At 40.9% G+C, this 12690-nt stretch overlaps 2 protein-coding genes across 6 annotated transcripts in view; one reads left to right on the forward strand and one right to left on the reverse strand.

Annotated features, from left to right (window-relative positions):
* The window catches only part of exd3 (exonuclease 3'-5' domain containing 3), a 35936-nt gene extending 32758 nt beyond the window's left edge, over nucleotides 1-3178 (reverse strand). Inside the window, exons 1-2 of one of the 2 annotated variants that reach the window (XM_046375026.1) lie at nucleotides 2863-3178; nucleotides 1844-1903 (exon numbers count right to left, since the gene is read on the reverse strand). In XM_046375026.1, the coding sequence (XP_046230982.1) occupies nucleotides 1844-1871 (28 nt within the window). In that variant the 5' untranslated portion in view covers nucleotides 1872-1903; nucleotides 2863-3178. Of the gene's footprint in view, nucleotides 1-1843; nucleotides 1904-2810 lie in introns of both variants that reach the window. The other variant, XM_046375025.1, reaches the window with a different exon arrangement.
* A 318-nt stretch (nucleotides 3179-3496) lies between these two features.
* Nucleotides 3497-12549, forward strand: cdc37l1 (cell division cycle 37-like 1). 4 transcript variants are annotated; one of them, XR_006841842.1, is made up of 9 exons: nucleotides 3497-3881; nucleotides 4897-5196; nucleotides 5410-5503; nucleotides 5770-5885; nucleotides 6471-6593; nucleotides 6789-6962; nucleotides 8646-8961; nucleotides 10913-11002; nucleotides 11491-12549. XR_006841842.1 is itself a non-coding variant. In XM_046375033.1 (7 exons), the coding sequence occupies exons 1-7, from the start codon at nucleotides 3777-3779 to the stop codon at nucleotides 8742-8744; spliced, it is 1011 nt and encodes a 336-aa protein (XP_046230989.1). In that variant the 5' UTR covers nucleotides 3497-3776; the 3' UTR covers nucleotides 8745-12549. The 4 variants fall into 4 exon arrangements, 1 of the variants encoding a protein (XP_046230989.1); XR_006841840.1 differs by having other exon boundaries at nucleotides 8646-11002; XR_006841841.1 differs by having other exon boundaries at nucleotides 10913-12549.
* Nucleotides 12550-12690: the final 141 nt, after the last annotated feature.

Raw genomic sequence — 12690 nt, forward strand, 5'->3', positions numbered from 1 at the left:
CAATGACTACACTGAGATAATTCCCATTTGACATGAAAAATTTATTTCCAGTTAGTTTGAAGTTGATCAAGAAACTGTTTGTACTCCACTTCAATGAATGCAATATCTGCTTTTACTAAAGCAACAAAGGCCTTTCAAACAAACCTACACTGCAGTATCTCACCATGACGCCACAGCTTTGATAGCAACATTACAGCATACCATAGAAAACAGCAAAGCAGACTGGATATGTAGTAAATGGGTTACGACATCCAAAAAAACACAGCAACAATCCATTGAAAGGCCCTTGAATTTCAAGCATTTGAATGGCTACAGAGTTTCCTTTGCTGTTCTGCATGGTTCTCTGCTGTTAGACACCCCACTCCAGCCCATTCATCCCACTGGTGAACATGCGTACGTGCACAGAGACTCACACAAACACAAACAGCACAACCCACTTCACTTCACTTTGACTGTTCGTGTGAGCACAGAGGAGGATAGAGAAGGAGAGAAGGAGAGCAGAAGAGAGGAATGTGGAGCATGAAGCTTCTTTATAGTCTTGGCTTGTGGGTGAATGACAGAGCTGTAGGCTCCCCATTCACTACAACATAATAACCTCCATCACAAATACACACGGACACCCGTACAGTACTGAACTCATTCACCCCTGACAGAGTGATTTTTTTTTTTTTATTATTTGATAATATGAAACGTGAGAAAACACCTAATTTTACACTAAGTAGGCTTTAAAGTAATTGTATACTATCCTAACCTCCCACTCTGACAAAACAATAAAAGTCAAACTTTAATTTTGGTAAAATAAGACAGAGATTAAATCCACAGGCAGGTCTAACTGCCTGTTGCCAGGCAGCTGCCAAAATAAAAGAAACACAAAGATCAAGTGTCTAAATGGGGCATTTGGTGTCACTACAGCCACCAGAACAGCTTCAGTGTGACTTGGCAGAGGTTTTGCAAGTGGCTCAACTCCACTGGAAGGATGCCACAACATTCTTCTACAAGCACTTCTCTCCTTTTGTATTCAGCTGTAGGTGCAAGAAAAACCTTTCAACAGGTGCCATTACAAAATCCTGAAAATGAGGAGAGTACAAGCACTTGCAGAATTTGATGCTTTTTATAGCAGTGTTTACATGTTAATTACTTCTTCAGAACTGACCCACTACAGCTTGGTTTCTATCCAAATGCAACCTGACACATACCTACAGGCTCAACAGTGGAAAAAAAAAGAATAATGATGTTGATATCACTGTACAACCCTTGAGCTCCTTGTGTTCAGCAAATCAGCCCTTCCAAGAAACGTGTAAACAAAGCTACAAATCAAAGCTACAATTCACTGCGCTGTGGCAACACATTAATCTATTACAATATGGAATACCTTTAAAAAAACTGTTGTAGCTGAACAAGTGTTACAACAACTGTTAGTTCGGATTTAACATTTCATCTATCAAAAGGCCCAAGATTATTTTGATAATAAAGTTAATTTTTACCTGCTAAATTCATTAGAATGCATGTTAATACACACACCTTAATATACACCACCATAAAAATGATATGTTGCCTGACATGAATTCAAGATTCAATTAATTGTCATTATACAACACAAGCCTGTGTAATGAAACTCCAGTTGTAGTTCCTGATGCCACACACACACACACACACACACACACACACACACACACACACAAAGGCATCAGAGAAAATGTATATATTTTCACTGGAAACTCTGCTCAAATATGCCTTGAAGCTTTGGGATCTGCATACACACAGCCACCGTACAATTAAACCTCCTTTGTTGTTTCTATATTAAATATTGAAAAAGAATTATGTGTAAAACTGTGATACACACCCTCTGTCTCCTGAGTAGTATGGCTCATTTGTGTCCACAGGATGGTATGCTGCTGTCACACTGTTGAGGAAGGCACACATAACAACACAGCACTATAAACAGGACAACTCCACCATAACTGTACAAATATATCACTGTCACAATATAAAAGTAGAGATACTTTTATTTGCAAAATGTGCAATTGCACACCACACCAGCTAAGAGGCTGAAACAGATTACTTTATGTATAGTTTGTAAAATTATGAACTTATTCCCAACTATTTTGGGCAACAATTTTGCAGTATCTTGAATTATGTTACTGTGATAAGTTAAATGACACCAAAATAAAGTGAGAAAAAATATATATGATTATTAGCCAGTTTATCTGATATTATCATCCCTGCCCACACAGGCACACACACAGAAACCTGTGGGAACAGCAGCCTGAGAAAGGGCAAGATGCCAGCTGGCTATGAGACTTGATTTCAGCCGGAGGATGTTTTTTTTTTTAGGCCTGAAGTTTGGTTGTTTCTCCTTGTCTAAATGTCTGTAGCCTCTAGAGGCAGGCATTGGCACTTAACCCTGTCCGTGCAACAGCATGAGGAGCAAGAAAACAGAGCCCTGGTATTATCTTCTATCCCCACCTAGAGGTGATCAGACACATTCTACTTCCTCATTGCTTCAACTCACATTTTATGCTAGCAAACATTAGCTTGTTTGGCTCCGACAAATTAAGCAGCACCTTCTGGTGGCATCAGTCACAGTGTTAATTTAGTACTTGCTCGAGTATTTCTGGTGTTAGAGCCAACCAAAACACCAACAGCGCCAACAGAGACGTTGTATTGATTAGCTCGTGACTCACTTCAAGCTAGCTCAAAACTCAGTGCTAGGCTGTCAAGCTGGGCTCCGATACACAGTCGACTTTAGTGTGTTAGCAAACGAAATATATTTAATTACAATAATGCGTTGTCGATGTGAATGGACTCACCATGTATTATTTGCTTCCAGTAAGTTAACATCAGGTGGACTACAGTACCTACCTAGTTAACTTTAAATACACAGTCTATAGTGGGGACTTCAGACCAATATCTCAGTAGTTGTTTTTTTTTTACTTGTAACAATTTTTACTCAGAGTAAATCCTCCCAGGCAGTGTCATGGTCTCACACTCTACACAAATCCGGCTTTATTCGTCAAGACTTACAGATCGAAACCATGAAATATGTTATAACCCTAACAGAAAACATACATAACTACAAGTTCAGATATTTAATTGATTGCGTTTAATCAGGAGCGATGAATATTCTGTTGGTAAGGTTGCCTGTAAAACTAAACATAGGGCGAATTAAACCCTCTTCATTCTTGGTCTACTACTTGGTTTTGAGTGAAGACTGTCAAGCAGGATCAAGGTGCACTATCGCCACCTTCTGGTCATGGAACGCGGAGCAGATATTTTTGTGTTAGTTGAGTTTCTTTTCCACATAAACAACAAAACAGAATAACAAAATCGAAAATACAGTTGAACACAATAGAAATAGCTGAACATATGAATGGGCCTTATGCATTCATTCCTCAATAGTCATTTATCTTTGTGTAATGTAGGTAAACATATAACAGTTCTTAAAACTTTACTCTGCGCGACACTTGGTCACGTGGTCGATGTTGTTTACCACGTGCTCTGCGTGTCACCACTTAAAATGACGTAGCGGCGGTCCGCTGTACTCCAGTCAGTTTCTGTTGTAAATATAGTTAACGCTGTTATTTATAGGAGCTGAATTCATCGCCGCTCTGCATCATATTCCGCCGTGGGCTCTGCTGAATTGTCACATTGGCATCAAACATAAATCTGGCTGACAGCTGATCGAGGAGAGCAACGTTGTTACTGTTTATTCCAATACAGTTAGCATTAGCTGCTGGATCTCACAGCAAAGCTAGCCAGCTAGTTGCTTAGCAGTTATGGAGTGGCTGAGCAAAGGCTCTTCAGTTTACTCCTGTGAAGAGTATGACAGTGAACCGTCTTCTACAGCCAGGGGCTTCAGTGGTACTAATCCCCACCAACAGGTAATTAGCTCATGCTAGTGACCGGGTTGTTGGCGAAAGACTTTTACCTTACTTGACATCACAGACATAACGGAATGGTGTTAAACGCATGCTAACTAGCTAAACCTATTTAGGGATCACTGGAGTGTGTTCTTGCCAAGTTCGTTTGCTTGTCAGTTAGCAGCGCAGTATTTACCTGTCTTTCGATAGTGTTAGATTTATTTTTTTATTCCGTTTCCCAGTTTCTTCCTTCGCCACTGTGGCATTATTATATTAGATTTGGGGGAGCAGCTGCCATCGTAGTTATCCAACAACTGTCATGGTGCAAAACATTAGTGTCCAGGCTGCATACTATAGGGAATGCTAACCCAGATATGCACAGTCTGGCTGGCTGTTTTCCACTTTAACGCACGGTTGCAAGGTAAACATATCATTGTTAATGTCATCGCCCTGTCAGGACGTTGCTGAAATCCGCGTCAGATAGTACATAGATCCTCGGTACTCACATACTGGCTGCTATGCGCCGTGTAAAGTGGAAACAAGCATTGACTTATATTTAGCCCTGTCGCCCCGCCCTGTACCAAATACTGCATGGTTGTGGTCATGAAAGCTTTAAAAGCAAAAGGCCTACATTTTATTTGTGATTCAGAGCGAGTAGAGCCAATCCTGTCTCCTCAGGAAGAGGTCATGACTGTGACTTCCGCATAGCAATTTTTGCATGTTCAACCTAAACACTGATAGACTGTGCTTGAACAAGTTAATATACACTACTACCACAGGATTCTTGCAGGCATGCAAGTGTTTGCTCTGATATGCTAATTTGATCTAGTAGATAGTGTAGATCTTTTTTTTTGAGATGGGAAATATTTCCTTCCGTAATTTGTACAAACTACAATAACACTGGATAAATGTGTAATAAATGTGGAAATAATAAGGGCTTGCCTGAATAAGGACAAAAGATCTACTGTTAATTTGAGTCACTGACAGTATGTTCCTCAAGTACTAATGTCTTTGTCTTCTCCTGATCTCACACCAGTCAGCATCATCGCATCTTTGTGATTGCGCCATGGTGTCACTGTGTCAGAGCCAGCAGCGCTGTGTCAAGGCCTCTATCGTCTCCAGCTGGAGGCTGGCCGAGGCCCAGGATCAACTGTGCTCTCTAGGCGTCCACAGCTCCGAGTCCCTCGAGCAGGAACGCGCTCGGACTCTGGCTTGCCCCAGTGAGCTCACACACACTGAAGAGGAGTGGCGCCGCAAGGAGAGCATGCTGGGAGGTCAGGAGCCCAGCCGCAGTCCTGTGCTCGGAGCTGTTGGAAGCTGGGACGTTTTTGATAAGGTAAGTTTGCAAATAGTTTGGATTTTTAATTATTATTATTTTTTTTTAATTCTTGTGAACAACTGTGACATGTTAAGCGTGACCTAGAAAAATAAAAGCAATCAGAACATTTAAATGATGTCTATTAACATTTTTTTATATTTATTTGACTGTCTCTACCTGCTGTATACTAACCATGTAGCAAAGTCAAAAGTTAATGTCTATCTGCTCCAGAGTATCATCAATGTCCCAAATCAGCAAGTAGAAAGGGATCAGGACAAGTGCAAGACGTTTCTTCAAAAGTATGAGAAAGAGCTCAGGCATTTTGGTAAGTGAGATGCCAAATATGAAGTCTCTAATATGACTAGTCTCACCCTCAGAAGTTATGGCTGAAAGGTGAAAAGGTTAACTGCATGAGCTTAAGCATCTAATGATACAAAACTGTCTCTGTTTTGCATTTATGAAAGGTACAAAACAGTAGCAAGCAACAAGCTTTTGTTTGACCATAGTTTCACATACAGAGATCACCCATTTGGTCCTTTTTCAGTGAATCTGAAATTATGTTTTTTTTTTTTTCTTCTATCCATTCATCAGGTATGCTGCGGAGATGGGACGACAGTCAGCGATTCCTTGCAGACATACCTCAGATCATCTGTGAGGAAACGGCAAACTACTTAATTCTGTGGTGCATCCGACTACAGCAAGAAGGGGTAAGGCGGCTAGTGTTATTTTATCTTTTTACCAAACCAACAAGGAATTTATCCTGCTAATTATTATTGACATTTGAGTCAAATCCTAATATAGCTTATACTATAAGAGTCGTGTTGTATCCCTTTATTATGAGCAGGGCCAGCGCAGCTCATTCCTCCTAGCTAGTCAAATTAGAAAAGCAGTGGAAACATGGAACCACATGCCTGAGTATGTGCACTGACATCTGCAGGCACTGACAGTGCTGTTACTAATAACAGTAAGGATGGCGCTGTTGTAATCAAGTGTACCAGCGAGTCATGACGGTGAGTCAGCATGTGCAAGACAAACTGGAGCAGCAAAAATGGAATTCAGCCATCATCCATTTAAAATGTCTTCTGTTAGACAGGCTGTAAACAGCACATATTGCATCGACGATAAGTGTTAAGATTTCATCAATTATGCAGCACAAATGATTTGAAACAAGACAGAAAAATGTAGTGTTTGAGGGGAAAAAGTGTTTTTGAGGTTAGTGGACAGCTCAAGAGGCGAGAGAGGACGACCTATTAAACAGTCAGACATAAAATCATTGTTTTCGTTTCCTGCAGAAAGAAGCATTGATGGAGCAGGTGGCTCACCAAGCTGTAGTCATGCAGTTCATTCTGGAGATGGCTTCAAACTCCCAGCAGGATCCTCGAGGCTGCTTCAGACAGTTCTTCCAGAAAGCCAAAGTAAGACGCACAAATCTAATTAATACTGTGTGCACATAGTGAATCTGTTGATTCAGGCTACCTGGAATACATTTTGTTTTGTGTTACAGACATTGCTATGCTCTGTGCCTGATTGATTCCATGTCAAACAGGTGTTGTTTGCTTTATGCCATTCGTATTCCTTTTCTTTGTATCTTTGCTTTTGTTACCATGTAGGATGGACAAGACGTCTACTTAGAAGTCTTCCACACAGAGCTTGAGGCCTTTAAATACAGAGTGAGAGAATACACAGTCAAAAGCAGAGGCGATATAGTCAACAGCGTTGAACAGCATAACACTGACACAAACCGCAGACTCGACCCCAAAGAAGCCCTGGACTCTTTATCTCCAGTAAGTGCTCCTTCTCTCTTTTTCCCCATTGCTGCTGAGGCTCATACACGCATGCTGTTACCCCACACAGCTGTGAGGTGGCACCACTGACCGATTATATGTTATTCCCCTGATATACTGCACTCAATACAGATCATCTTTGTCAGGTTGTAAATTGTCAGCACACAGAAGAAGCAAATTATTTTTGCTTGCTCATGTTCAGTTTCAAGATGTGTTTTTCATACACTCTGACAGCACCAGGGACATCATGGCAATTAGAAAAACATGGATTAGCCCACAAACCGGTGAGACCAGATGAAAGTCTTTGTGGACCACCTAAAGTGAAAGCCCAGTTTTCTGCCACACAGTAGAAACTTGATACGCACCTTTAATTTTGCATGACTCAGTCAAAGGTGCTCGCTGGTTGTGTGATGTCCGAAGCTAAAGCTCGACAATCTAGCAGTGGTACCTGTTGGGAAAAGACAATAAATTTAACATGGACTCAGTTGGACATCACACAGACTTCGTACTAGTGAGACTGCAGGATTAAGTCAACTTGGTGTCCAGTCACACATGTGAAAGGGACTTAAAATAATCGGAACTGTGAGCCTGTATGAGTGAACGACCCGCTGAGGCGGATTAATAATCTGCCTGAAAATGTATCAGTTAAATCAAGCATTCATGAGGTACTTTAGAGGAGATTTCAAAATATCAAGAAATATGCCTTGTTTCCCTATATACCCTTAAAACATTGCAATATTATTTCCAGACCACATTGTCCAGCCTGATGTGTTTGCGTATTTCCCAAGTCTAAACTATAGATACTACCTTCATGCCTGCCATCAGTCCGTCTTTGTCCCCGCTCTATATTCATCAGCAGCTCAGGTAAATTCCCACTTGGAAGAACATTATGCTACATCATTTTGTTTCCTGGATACATGAGTGGAGCTTCAGCAGCTCTGCCATTTTAAAGAAAAGGAGAGGTTTCATCTGAGTCACCCTGAGTTGTCTGTCTCTTACACACATACACATTAAAGGCCCATTGTATATGAAAGTGTAAACTAATGACAGGCATAAAAGATATTTTATTTTAAGGAAAGCGTTTCAATATTCAGATGACGTAGAGTGTGAAAGTTGCCTAACGGCTACTTAGTAAACTAATCTCTCTGTAGTGTAAAAGCCTTTTGTTGAGTGAGAGAGAATGAGGCTTCCTCCCCCTCGTTGGCCCCACAGCCTGACTAGCTGCCAAACATCTACTCGGAGAGAAGAAAAAAACCTCCTCCTCTCCCCCCACAGAGGGAAATTGGCTACCCAGGAGTCTGACTGAGCCTGTTGAAACTGAGGCCTGCCTCTCTAGGACCTGCATTTGGATTTGTGCCATTTCCTTCTTGTAGCATCTCTCCTCACCCTCAGTTTGAGCTCCTGTCAGTCTCTGAGGAGCATGTGTACATGCGAAGCTGTCTATTTATAAAGAGCATTTGTTTGGGATAAATTCAAAATGTTAGTTTTAGGTCAGATCAGTGTTGAAGAGGCAGAGTGCAGTTACGTAACCATTATAATCCTCTAACCAGGCAACAGTAGCTTAATCCCCTAGAATCTCTCCAGTGCTGTTAAAACCTATTTTTGATTTTAATTTGTGCATGACAGTCCTCACCTGTGAATGGATTATTGATCGTCTCTCCCTCTCTTCTCTCCGTCCACTAGGTGGCAGAGTATCCAGTCAAGCGTTGCATAGAGACCGGATTGTGGACAAAGGATGACATTACAGAAACAGACGATATGCGCATGATGGAGACCTCGTAGGGATTGTAGGATTGGCCCCTGCTTTTCTCCCATCTCCACAGCCTCCCCATTAAGGAACTACATGAATTTTAAGCCCCCTTCACACAGCAGACCCGCCTGAAAAACACCAGTGCAGAAGAGGAATAAACAGAGAAATGATTAATCTTTTGTGGTGAAAATTTCAGTGGAGAACCTGCGGGAAATAATGTTGCACTGATGGTAAACATTTCTCATTGAGGTTGGTATATCACTGTGGTTGGCCTCTGGCGAACGTGGTTCCTCCGCGGTCTCTTGGTGGCTAAATGCATATGTTGTGCTGTAACCCTGGTTATACAGATGGAGTTCTTACACTCTTCAAGCTGGTATTCTGAAAAAGGGAAGCATTCGTCAATTAAAGCAAAACAACAAGTTGACAAATCCAAAATAAAAATCCAGACAACACAAAGAATACTAAACCCATAAAATCTTTGGGCCAAAGTCAGTTATGTGTGAGTATGAGTACTGCTCACTGGGACTCATCTGAAGAGCATCGTTATAGCTGCTTAAAATGAATCGTGTCAAGTATAAGGGAAGAATGACAGACGCATGAGTGGTGAGCATTTAATACATACAGTGTACTAAAGTAAGACTACCTGATCGTGTTTCTACAGGTTCAGTGTACAGTAACTACTGTGACGTAGGAGGTGGTTGCTCAGCAGTTGTGACCTGTTTGATTTGTGATCAGACTCTTCCGAGCACGTTTGGGACGCAGTTCACCTGAAGGCAAGGCTGTGGTTTTATGTCCAGAATAATAGCTGTCATACCTTTATATTTGGTACAGACATGTATGGCCTCACATCTTCTATTATTTTTTGCAATAAGCAGAAGCAGTTTGTCCCTATTTAATGGCATCATGTCTCAATTTGTAAAGTATACAGTAATTCAGTTGTGGTTTTTCGTGTTTTCCCCAGCATTTAACTTGTTAGGCTGGAATGAAGTCTAGGAGGGGGTCAGACAAAACAGGTGTTCATGATGGTAGCAACAAAAGTTACTAAAAATGATTGGTTATGCAAATGCAGAGTAGGAGCTTACATTGTTGGTTTTGAACACTTGAACCATTTGTGTCATTTTGCATCTTTCTAAAAGGACAAAAGTGGTTTTAATGTTTAAGGGGGTGGGCAGTCGGAGGATCTTATATCGTCATTGATCTCGAAGGCATCCACAATCTACCTCAGGTGAATCGTTAAGATTGCAGTGTTCAGAGTACCCTTCTATTTCTAAACTTAACATAACCCCATTGACTGGCAGATCTACATGCACATATCATGAGTGATGTAGAAAAGTATTCCTAGTGTTGTCTGGAGCATAAAGCTTAAATGTTAAATAAGATTTCCTCCATTACCACTACATGTTCAGATTTTTATCTAGTGTTTAAATCTGTAGATAAACATACAAAATTACTGTTAAATCAATTGACTTTCCACATTGTCCACTTAGAAAAAAAAAAACAAAAACGTGACAATTATGACAGTAATTGTTGTGCCGTGGCTCACATTGACCTTTGCTGTGACGGAGCTGATCAGCCTTTCTTAACAATAGTCAGTTGTTATTTATGCGGCATGCTTTTCAGTTTGTGACAGTGATAACTCAGTATTTATTACATGGCAAAGCACACAGCTTTCGATGCAAATTTGCATTTTAGATGGACAAAGTCAACCCAATTATATCAGGATATTTGAGGGTGTAAATGTGAATTATCCATATTCTAAGGTGTGTCTGTGTTGTTTATGTATAATTAAAGCCTTAAGTTACAACTGGCATGCAGCTGATAGAGTTCAAATCAATTGATCTCTTAGTACATAAAAGGCTTACTAAGCCTTCAAGGCCTTTGTGTATTTATTTTGGGCCCAAGCAAAACCTTCTTATATTTTCTTTACCAGCTTGCCATCTGTATTCAGCCGAGTCACAACCACCAGTTTCCTTATAGCTACAAGTTCTCTGTGCAGACTGTTGTTGGTGTTGTGCGGGTTAAACTTCTGGATTCTTGGTTATGCACCTGAGCAGGAGCTTAAAAAGCACCGTTATGGAAGGGAGGGTTTGGGAGGGGGGGGGCGGGGGGCTGAGCTCTCCACAAAGACTTTTACTGTATATTTGTATCTGAATGCATCTGAATGTGTGTCCTGCACTTTATATTTCTCTCTTCAAACCAGAAAACGTTTTAAAAAAAGAGGCCAAGGTGGAATGAGTGAAGCACTTGACTGTATTTTTCTTCCCAGTCATCAAGAATTTTTATTTTACAGGTAGGCTGTAGGCTGAGTTTGTGTTTTGAAATGTGTGACATTTTGCATTGTTTTACTTTTGTACTCTGTTGTTGGTTGACTTTGGTTTCGAGGGTTGTGCCAGATTTATTAGGCTTAGAGTTAACTGTCACCCTTAATGATGACAGTATTGTTTAACATGACAGCTAAAATCCGTGTGAAAATCTGCTGAGTAACATGATCAGTAAGACTTATTGCAGGCTGTGGAATTAAAGATGCCATATGATGCATTAAAGTACGATACGCGTGTTTATGAGTCAGAGCTGTTATTTGATGCATAGTTGATGCTACAGTGCACCTGGTGTTATCTCACTGGTCATTGTGTCTACTTTACCATACAGTGCTAGTGTCGGGCAGTTCGCAGATGTATCATAAATACTGTAAACATAAACAGGTATTGTGAGCATCGAAGCTAAAACAATGTGCTTTAGTGGTCTAATTGTGTTTCTTTTTTCTCTTTTTGTCCACAGTGACTAATCAACTATGCAAGATAATCATATGGCTTATTCTGTTGTACTGAACCTGTGGTCAGTGTCCATAGTGTCTTAACTTCCCAAATTATCTAAAAATTATTGCAATATTTGCAACCCTGAGATTGAAAGACTTGTGAGAACTGTGAGCTTTAAGAAAATGAGTCATTCACAGTAGAACATTTGGCTTCTCTTGCCACTGTTGAAAGCTCAAATATAAAACCTCAATATCTGTGTCTTGTGGTCAGTTGCCACATTCCTTTGTTGACGTGCATTAATTATAAATCGGGATCCTCTTGACGGGTTCAAAATTAAGAAGTCTAAAATGGTGCCATCTTTACATGGTAACTAACTTGACTGTTTTTAATGCTGCATGTCACTTGAACCAAAATGCTCACCTTATATTTAGTAACAAACAAAAAGAAGAAGGAAGAAGAAAAGAGGAAGCCGGTAAGGGCTTTAGACCCAAATAACAATGAAATGACCAACTTTTTCACTCAGCTCAGAGAGCTGCTACCAGCCAGTGACAGCCAGGAGGCTAATGTTACTAAAGACAAGATGCTAGTGCCAGTGAAGGAGCCACCACTACCTGAGAGAAAGAGGACACTGTCAGAAATAGAGAACATGTCCTCCGTGTGTTAACGTGGAAGAGAGTTAGGAACCGCATGCATGTGCTGGTTTGAGTGAAACAGATGTGGGAAGGGCCTGATAACTGGACCTGGTCCTGCGCAGGACTGGTCACTACTGCAGGTTCGCATTAAGTTCTAGGAAGCTTTTTGCGGCTCCAGATGGAGCTGCGTCGAGTCTGATAAATGAATAAAACAGTTTTATAGGTTTGGTTTAATTTTTTTTTTTAAAAAAGAAGTGTTACATAGAGGTGAGCTAGCAGACTTCTGCGGTCCGCTTCTCGTATGGGCTTGAGCCTAGCAGCAGTAGCCGAGGGGGGGACTTTAGCTGCTGCTGGCACACAACACCTGAATCACCATCTGTCTGTGCCCGAGTTGCATTGTGGGCAAAGTAGGCGCCAGGTTTGTGTGGAATAATAAAACAATATCTCTGTTTCTGTTGCATTGATTTGAATTCTTTGTCTGTGTTTGTAACTGCCAATTGTGAGTCTAACTGTGTTACTGAAGCACAACGCTCAGCCGGTGGAGTACTGTTTTAACTGTCTGCTTTTGGAGCAGGTGTGTTAACTGTCAC

This window comes from Scatophagus argus, chromosome 20 (genome assembly GCF_020382885.2).
Source record: "Scatophagus argus isolate fScaArg1 chromosome 20, fScaArg1.pri, whole genome shotgun sequence".
Taxonomy (NCBI): Eukaryota; Metazoa; Chordata; class Actinopteri; family Scatophagidae; genus Scatophagus; species Scatophagus argus.